This window comes from Cucurbita pepo, chromosome 18 (assembly GCF_057944985.1).
Source record: "Cucurbita pepo subsp. pepo isolate OVF chromosome 18, ASM5794498v1, whole genome shotgun sequence".
NCBI classification, from domain to species: domain Eukaryota; kingdom Viridiplantae; phylum Streptophyta; class Magnoliopsida; order Cucurbitales; family Cucurbitaceae; genus Cucurbita; species Cucurbita pepo.
In genome coordinates this window covers 1941187-1950683 of record NC_141815.1, presented here as the reverse complement: position 1 = coordinate 1950683, position 9497 = coordinate 1941187, and the positions used below count along the sequence as shown (strand labels likewise).

Here is a 9497-nt window from a genome sequence, read left to right as displayed (position 1 = left end):
CAGATTAGCCCAAAATACCAAGATTTGCTGGATGACGAGTCTTGAATATACCAGCTTTGGCTCGTGTGATCATAGGATGAGTGCCCAAAGAAGAGAAATCAACAGGAGGTTCAATAGAGGTCGAATTAGAAGTCGAGGGTGGCAAAGTGGAACCTGCAAGAGAAGTATCAACCTGCACAGACTCATCTACAAGGTCAGAACAAATATCACACGGGGATGCACTGGATCGAGGAGTTTGCGGTGATGAAGTGGTAGGGGGGATGAATCAATATGATGAAGATGTGGTTCTAAGAAATTTGAAATAGGAATAGAGGAAAGAGGTTGGGTCTGGGAGCTAGGGATAGCAGGAAAGTGAGTTTCATCAAATTGAGCATGACAGGTGATATATAGCTTAGTGGTGGCGGGATCAAGACAACGGAACCCTTTATGAGCAGGACTATAACCCAAAAAAATACAAGGAATGCTGCGGGGAGAAAGCTTGTTAGGCATATAATCACGCAAATAAGGATAAACACGACAACCAAAGGGATGAAAATTGTCATAATGTGGAGTGTAGCCATAAAGGAGTTCAAAGGGTGACTTACCTCCAAGAGGTGGAGTAGGCAACCGGTTGATAATATAAGCTGTAGTGCTGAAGGCGTCAACCCAAAAACGAGGAGAAAGATGAGAGTGAAAGAGAAGGGTCAAGCCAGTCTCAGTCACATGACGATGTTTTCTCTCAGCACGACCATTTTGAGCAGGTGTATATGGACAAGAGAGTTGATGGTGGATGCCAGAATTACGTAAATGAGTTTTGAAACAAGTACTAGTAAATTCGGTACCACCATCGCTTTGAAATACCTTGATACGAGAAGAATATTGATTTTCCACAAATTTTTGAAATTGAAGAAAAATATCAAAAAAATCAGATTTAAATTTTAAAGGGTAAAACCAAGTGAATTCAGAATAATCATAAAAAAAAAATAACATAATAAAGAAAACCCGAATTTGATTTGACGGGAGAAGGACCCCAAAGATCACAATGAATAAGATCTAACACATGAGACGACCTACGTTCATTGCGGGAATAAGGCAATCGATTACTTTTCGCAAGCTGACAAGTATTACATAATGATGGAGAAGGCAATAAAGACGTAAGAGAAAGATGACCTTTTTTATTTAAAAAAGAAATAACAGAATGATTCACATGACCTAGACGAGCATGCCATAAATCATATGAAGCACGTAAAGATTTGTTTCTAAGGGCTGAAATAAAGGCAGAGTTACCGCGCTCCAGCACATATAGCCCTCCATCTCTTTTACCGGTTGCCACCACCCTTCCTGTTTGACGATTCTTGATAGTAATAAGATTATTAGTAAATGTAACGGAGAGAGAAAAATCAGACGTTAATTTGCTTATGGAAAGAAGATTTTTAGTAAGGTGAGGGACAACCAAAACATCTAACAAGTGAATATTTGGAACAGGAGAAAGAGTACCGGTGTGGGTAATGGGTAGGGATGCACCGTTTCCTACAATCACAGAGTCCTTACCCGTGTAATTTTTAGACTGATCTAGAATAGATGGGTCGGCAGTCATATGAGCCGAAGCTCCAATGTCCAGAAACCAATCAGCAGCATCGGGTCCAGCAATAGAACATGACGTGTTAAAGGCTTCAGCAAGGTGAGCATGAGAAGAATCAGGTCGAACATACCGTTGGTTGCAGCGGTCAGCATAATGGCCCTCTTTGCGGCATATTTGGCAGTGAGGTGGTCGACGACCTTGACTTGAGTGGGTTCGTCCTCGATTAGAAGAGTTGTTTTTGTGAGAGTAAGAACGACCTCGCTGGTTGGTAAAGGAAGCAGGGTGGCTTCCATGGGTGCGACCACGATTAGTGACTGTGAATGCTGTAGGAGTGGAGTTAGAGGACTCAAGGGAGAGCTGGAACAACTCAAAACTTTCAGCTTTAGAGACTAAATCTGCAAAACAGGGGATAGAGGTGAGAGCCATCTGAGCAGTAGAAAAAGCTGAAAATTCGGTGCCGAGTCCACGAAGGAACCAGTGCACTTTATCAATGTCCTCGACCGGTCTGCCAATGGCATGAAGTTGGTCACAAATTTTTTTGAAGGCAAGGGCATACTCAGCAACAGGTTTGGTACCACGTTTCATCAACTGCAAGTCATCCTTGAGTCTCAGTTCACGAGCTTTCGACTGATGGCTGAACGTAGTTTCCAACGCAAGCCAAACATCACGTACAGTAGAGAGACCAACGACAACAGCCATGGCTTCCTCAGTGAGAGAGGAGAGTAGGAGACAGAGAAGTCATTGATCGGCTGCTCTCCATGCCAAATATTTGGGGTTGAGTGTTGAAGAGGTTTCTGGTTCAAAGCGAGGTGGTGAAGCCATAGTTCCATCGACATAGCCCAGCATGTCTTGACTCTCAAGGAGAGGGAGAAGTTGGCTTTTCCAAAGAAGATAATTGAAGGAAGAAAGTTTGATGGTGATCATATGGATTAGAGTATTGAAAGGAAGAAGATGATAAGAAGATTCGGAAGCCATAGAGAAGAAAAGATCGGGGTTGTTAAACCGAAAGGACTCTGATACCATGTGAATGTTTGCTGAATCACCACACCTAAATGGGGGTGAGAGTTCTCTTATTTATAATCATTTACAGGATATAGAAATATGGTAAATTACAAATAATATGGAAATAGTAATAAAATGAAAGAATAATAAATGAATGCAATATATTTGCCTTTAATAAAAGGGCAAATATGGTAACCCGTAATGTAAGGCAAATATCTAGATATTTGCCTTATAATGAACGGTCAACTATCCTTAACACATATGAATGTTACGACTCTTAGAATGCCTTTAATAGTTTCATTTTGAGGCTATATAAAGCCATATATGTTGTATTTGTAAGTAGACTTGGAAAATATAGTAAAAGAAGCATTTGTATTTTTCTTTAGCCAATGGCTAAGTTTCTTTGCAATTCTATGTAGTTTAGGTAGCATGTACAATTATTCAAGCTCGACATGATCAATCTTGCTTGTGGAATGATTTGAATCTCAAGCAAGTGTTCTTGCCTTGAGATATTTGATCAACAAGAATCATTCAAGCTAGACATGATCGATCTTGCTTGTGGAGTGATTCGAATCTCAAACAATGTTCTTGTCTTGAGATATTCGATCAACAAGGTAATCCGAATCTTACTCCCCTTGTAGTGATTCCCACATATCATTTGGTATCAGAGCTTCAACCTCAAGATCGGATATATGTTTCCTTTGCATTTCTTCTCAATTTAATTTTTATTTATTTTTATCTTTTTAGTTTTTAATCGACCCATCTTTGCTCTATTTTAAATTTTGAGAGGTGAGAATGAGAGCTGCACTCATGAGAGAGTTTCGTGACGTCATTCGTATTTCCATAACTTATTTTTTTGCAACAAAGTTTCATAAATAGTTCGATGACGAATCCTCTTGAAGAAGTGGAGAATGTGAGGCTATATAAAGGCATTCCAAGAAACATTCATATGTAATAGTCATAATTAACGATTATGTAATTGTAACCTAAAGTAAATAAAAAATCTTAAAATACATTAATGAAATACAATAACTCTAAATTGTTATCCTTCACCCAAAATTTATAACGTGAAACTTCATTCTTCTTCAATGTAGCATGAATTGAAATATTTTTGATAATTTTAACACTATTTTCTTCACATCTTCATTCAAGTATATTGTATGATTGATGTCTCTTGGTTCAAAAGAGATCAGAACCTTGTTCTATGTTGAAAGCTTGTTCTTGAGTTTACTAACTCCATTTCCAAATTGGCCAAAGCAATATTGTGTAGGAGATGTTCTTTGGCCAATTTGGATGTACATAAGATTCGTAGTCTATATTAGAAGATTGATCCGAGACACGTTTCACCATACTTGAAATCTAAGTTCATACTATAATAACAAACTATAGCTTTATCAAATTGAACACTTAAACTTGAAATATTATGAATGGATAATTATTTTACATAAAGAGTGTAGAAAAACCAATTACGTTATGTAGATCCATTGTCAAAGATAGATCTCAAATAGTGCGCTATGATCATGTTAGACTGTTATATCTACTAACTTTCGGTCTATGATCATGTTAAACTGTTATGTCTACTAACTTTCGGTCTTTAAATGTGATTGGAGAAATGTTTATCTGAGAGCCCTCCTTTTTTCTCTGCTTTCTCTTTTTAATTTTAAATTGTCAAATTTGATTGAGAACCTTAGAATGTAAATTTAAGATATATATATATATATATATATATATATATATATATATATATATATATATATAATCTTAGAAGACCTATGAAAAATATTTTTAAAAAGATTCACTATGTCCCCTTTTCTGCGAGGGTCGAGTTATGAGGTATATTAGACATTGTATCATTTTTTTCGTTTCATTGTTTATTTTCGACCATAATTATAAATGTTTAAAGTACATGGTATCATGAAATATTTTAAATGAATGTTTCGGCATATAATAAAACTCAGTATGTTTTATGTCATGCATGCCAACAACCCATGTTTTTAAAATGAAAATAGAATACCTAACCCAACATATAATCGCCTCAATTATTTGGATTGAGTTCGGTCAACAATTTTAAACAATTTTACTTAATTGTGTCAGTTAAGGTGCGTTATGGCAAAAATCGCTTGTTGATTTAACTCGGATTCCAAATAATGCATTCTCAAATGATGGTAATTACCAAGGTGTGTAAATGAAACTTTTCATGTTCTCATTTTTTGTAATGAGTCAAATAAGTTGAAGCATGCATAATTTAGTGAGAACAAAATTGTGAAAACAACCCAAATTATAGTCCCTAAATGTTAAATAAGATTCCATGCCCAAACTATGAATGTGCATCAATGTTACATTTTACAGACCCGAAGCACTAGAAGAGGTTACGTAACATTAAGATGGACACATATCGTGATCTTCAAGTCTATCGAACCTTCAATGAATAACGAATAAATAAACAATGGTTGATCGTATTCCGAATTGAAGACATTGACACTGAAATTGTACTGTTGGTTTAAAGATAATATTTGGGGTAATGGGACTAACTTCTGAGTTCTATGGTCGGTTCAGAATATTCCATTAGGTTTCTATCAATCAGTCGATTCAGAAGATTCCAATGGGCTCACCAAAATATTCCTCAACATCTATATCCATCTTTACCTGATATGACTATCAAAGTTCCTCCTTATCATCTAACATTATTCTTCTTTCTCAACCCTTTTCTAATTCATTTTCTATAACAGCCCAAGCCCGACCCGGCCGATTGATCTTCCAATATGCTAGTTTCAACAACTCTCGTTCTTTACACTTCTTTCTAGCTGCTTGGCCTATAGTAGGTATCTGGTTCACCGCTTTAGGTATTAGCACTATTGACTTTCAACTTAAATGGTTTCAATTTCAACCAATTTGTAGTTGATAGTCAAGGTCGTGTACGTAATACCTGGGTGATATTATTAACCGTGCTAACCTTGGTATTGAAGTTATGCATGAACGTAATGCTCACAACTTCCCTCTAGATCTAGAAGCTGTTGAAGTTTCATCTATGAGCTTTGGCAGATAGTGTCCTATTAAGGCTTTTCCTCAAAGTTTTAGAACGTGTTTACTAGGGAGAGGTTGCTTCATTCCACTCTCCAACTAATACAGCATCTCACAATCCACCCCTAGGAGCTCAGCGTCCTCGCTGGCACATTACACAATGTCTTGCTCTAATACCATTTGTAACAGTCTAAACTCACAGCTAGGAGCTCAGGTTTTAAAATGCATCTAGTAGAGAGATTTCCACACCTTTTAGTCCCAACCAATATAGGATCTTTCATTCGTTCTCTATATTCTTTCACTTCCTATCAAATAAAATCGACAAATCATCCCTAGTGTTCTATTTGCAGGAAAAGGAAGGTAAAGGTGATAAGGTGGACCCATCTTACAAACAAAACAAGTTTGGAATCTAATCTGGTTCTTCAAGATAGGAATCACCGTAGTGTTCTTGTAATCTGTGAGGCCTTCTAGTTTGTTTCGAATTTTTATGATTTTGACTTAAAAAGAAGACACTAAAATTCCAGATATATATTAATAAAACAGCAGACAAGAACAGATAAGTAAAAGATCTATCATCACAAACAGAACAAAACAATCCAATGCCTTGCTTTTATTCAATAAAAAGAGTTTAGGACTCTTCCTGGAAACATTAGAGCACTTGGATTCGATTCGGCAACGAATTTCAACCTTGCAACCCAATAATGCCTGAAAATAAATAAAAAAAAAAAAAAGACAAGAAATGATGTCAACGGTTCAGAAATATGGTGAACGGCATATAACCTTAATAGGGCAAGGCCGGATGGAAGAACAGTATAAAAATTTCATGGTTTGAATTCGCATACCACAGGCTACTCTAGCACCAGCATTTCCAGTAGATAAGCTGAGTTCATGTCCACCTACATATCAAAAATTACCCAATTGATAAGATAATACATAAAAAGGCATGTTTGGGAACGCTTCAAGATACATTTGGCACACATTTTCGTTATTCTTGTGAGAGAACTATCCGACTTTACTACATTTCGGTTATAAGAGTAACACATACAATATTAAATCCTAAGTAGGTGGCCCATCAACAACCCATGGTAGATAATACTTCATGATACTTTAAGCAAAAAGACACTAGTAAGAAGTGTAATAGCAAATATTTTACAATCTTAAAAGCACATTTGAGTGCAATCAATCACTCTACAAAAGCTTTTTCACAAAGCATTTTTAGATGTTTTGAAGTTTTTCCAAAGCACCTAGCAATACTTAGAAACATGAAGAAAATTCAGTGAAAAATACCCTACTTATTTTCCTCTTACCTATCAGCTTATGCTTTTGAGAGTTTAGTGATAGTTAACATGGTTTTCAAGCACCGAGTCCTAAAATTGATCCCTACCATGTTATTTCCCCTTTGAATATTGATAGACAGTTGGTTTTGTGCTAATATCCAAACCCAACAACTGAGTTCTAACCGCCCCCAAATAATCATTTGAACTCTATTATATAATTGATCCAGTTCATACTTCTGTTCTATAAGCCTGTTCATGAGCCCCGCAGATGAAAGAAACTAAACAAAACATGGGAGATTATCACTATGGATTTTTTTGAAGAAAATAAATAATTTTCTGTGGAATAGCCTTACTAATTGACAATAATCTTCTTGAGTTAGGATATGGAAGATATAGGACGAGATACTATCAAGAATAGCTCAAAGGACTATCGAACAACAAATGCTTAGAGAAATTACCCTTGCCAAGATCGTCGGGGTCAGCATGGACCACAACAGCCCTTCCGATAATGGAGTTAGGTCCAGAGAGAGGAATCTGCATGTAAAATCTAATGTTAACACAAAAAGGAGGAAGAACCATATTGTTTTTCCCTAACAAAATTAATTAAACAGGGGCAGCATCAGGAAATACCTGGTTATCAGTAATGGTAAAGCTAGCCTTTCCTGTACACAACGTTGAAAGTGTTAGTATTCAACAACTAAATAAATAGAACAAGATATGAGAGCCAACATCAGATTAGGTACATATCAAAGAAAATCTAAGATAAGAACATATTCTTACAAATATAGCCTCAACAAGTATAATATAAGGGGGTTATGCCAAAAAGGAAATAGAACATAACACAGCAAGAATTGAACTTATTCTATGTGAAGCGTACCATCTTCACCAACAGTAATGTTCCCTAAATCACCAGCATGGCGATTCTCGTCCTCGGGAGCACCATGCTGTTTTCCAGCAGGGTTGAAATGTGGTCCTGTAAGTATATTGAGAAATTTTACTGCCGAGATCTAATAAAAAAAAAATTCATGCTGGATAAAGGAAGGCATCTATTTTCAATTGTTTGACAAACATCTAAATTACTTCAAAGTAGAGAGGTCATGAAAATATCCTATATGTCAATAGCAATACCAGTTGACATGCAGCCGTTGGTTGTGTCACCCATGGCATGAACATGGAATCCATGAAGCCCAGCCTTGAGACCAGAAACATCGCCCGTAACCGTGGTTGGACCTGAAACAATTTCAGTCTTAAGTACAAGACAGAGAAGAAATGAACATGAGAAGCACATATGAAACCAATCACCATATTACCATCTCCTTCTTGGGAGAAAAAGATAGTTCCAATAACACACTCGCTATTTCCAAGAACAGCCACAGCCTTCACCATCTTTCCTGTGATCTAACACACTAACGAAATTAGACAACTAAGAAAAACACGAAATCAACGAAAGAAATCAGAAACTTAAAAAATATGACACCAGATCACGATCTATTTGCAAAACATGCATTTTGACATTTCATAACTCTAACTCATGTACGGAAATGACTCAAATAATTTTTGGTAAAAAAAAACTGCAACTTCATCGAGAGAAGTAAAAGAATGAAATCCAGCCTTACCTTAGAAAAGGACTCCAATTCAAAATAAGAAGAACAAGCTCATAATTATGCGAGCTGTACATAAAATCTGGACCGATTATGATGAATACCACAAGTTTCGTACTATCTCAAATCAGGTAAAGTAGCAATCTAAAGTTCCAAATAGTCAACGTTACGGAATCATTAAGGTAAAATTCGGTACAACTATCATAGTTTTGATCGGCATCAAAGAGTACAAAAAATCACACTGTTACAAGCGATGAATCAAATCATTTCGAAATTTGAGATGAAACTAGATATCATATCATCCAAAAGAAGATCATCACAATAACAACTGAATCAAGGTAAAATTTCGGAAGAATTACAGCCAAGACATCATCACAACAAAGGAGCTAATACAGCAAAAATCAGATCAGATTTCAGTAAAGCGATGGATCTGAGAAACAAAGAATCATGGAAGAAACGAGAGAAAGAGAGGAAGGCTCACCTCAGAACACCCCTTGGACGGCTGAAAGAAAGGTCGGGAGATATTGAAGCAGTAGAAGACTCTAGAAGTTGAAAAGCCTTAGGGCTCTTGCAGTTTATATATAGAGGACAAGCGGTGGTGTGGTTGTTCGCTCCATTACTATTCTTCAGGGGTACTTTCGTAATTTCCTATTCAGAGTAGTTACCAACCCCTCTCCGTAACCGCCCCCATAAGTGTGGTATACTCACGTGAGTCACGTGAGCAGCCATGGCTTATCTCTAATTTTACATTACCATCTTTAGAGATTACCATTTTTGTCCCCAGCGTGTAAAATTAGAGATGTCTGGAAGTTTTGTCGTCTCGTTCTTGCCACGTGTCTCATTTTTTTTTTGTTTCTGCCAAATTTTTTATTTATTTTTATTCTAGAAGGTAATTAATATTATTATTTTTTAAAAAAATAATTATTTTAAATTTTTTATTTTTTAATATAATTTTTATTAATAAATACTAAAAAAAAATTCTAATAAATCCATATATTTCCTAAGAAAATATTAGTATCTCGAAATTAATTAATT

The 9497-nt window shown here is 36.1% G+C and overlaps 1 protein-coding gene across 2 annotated transcripts; it reads right to left on the bottom strand.

The window, feature by feature from the left end:
* Positions 1-6092: 6092 nt before the first annotated feature.
* On the bottom strand, positions 6093-9095 carry LOC111804775 (superoxide dismutase [Cu-Zn]). 2 transcript variants are annotated; one of them, XM_023689566.2, is made up of 8 exons: positions 8944-9095; positions 8172-8259; positions 7990-8091; positions 7739-7834; positions 7492-7523; positions 7320-7395; positions 6427-6480; positions 6093-6289 (listed from the first exon to the last, which is right to left on the bottom strand). In XM_023689566.2, the coding sequence occupies exons 2-8, from the start codon at positions 8245-8247 to the stop codon at positions 6267-6269; spliced, it is 459 nt and encodes a 152-aa protein (XP_023545334.1). In that variant the 5' UTR covers positions 8248-8259; positions 8944-9095; the 3' UTR covers positions 6093-6266. The 2 variants fall into 2 exon arrangements, with proteins under 2 accessions (XP_023545334.1, XP_023545337.1); XM_023689569.2 differs by having other exon boundaries at positions 8172-8252; positions 8944-9019.
* Between the last annotated feature and the right edge of the window lie 402 nt (positions 9096-9497).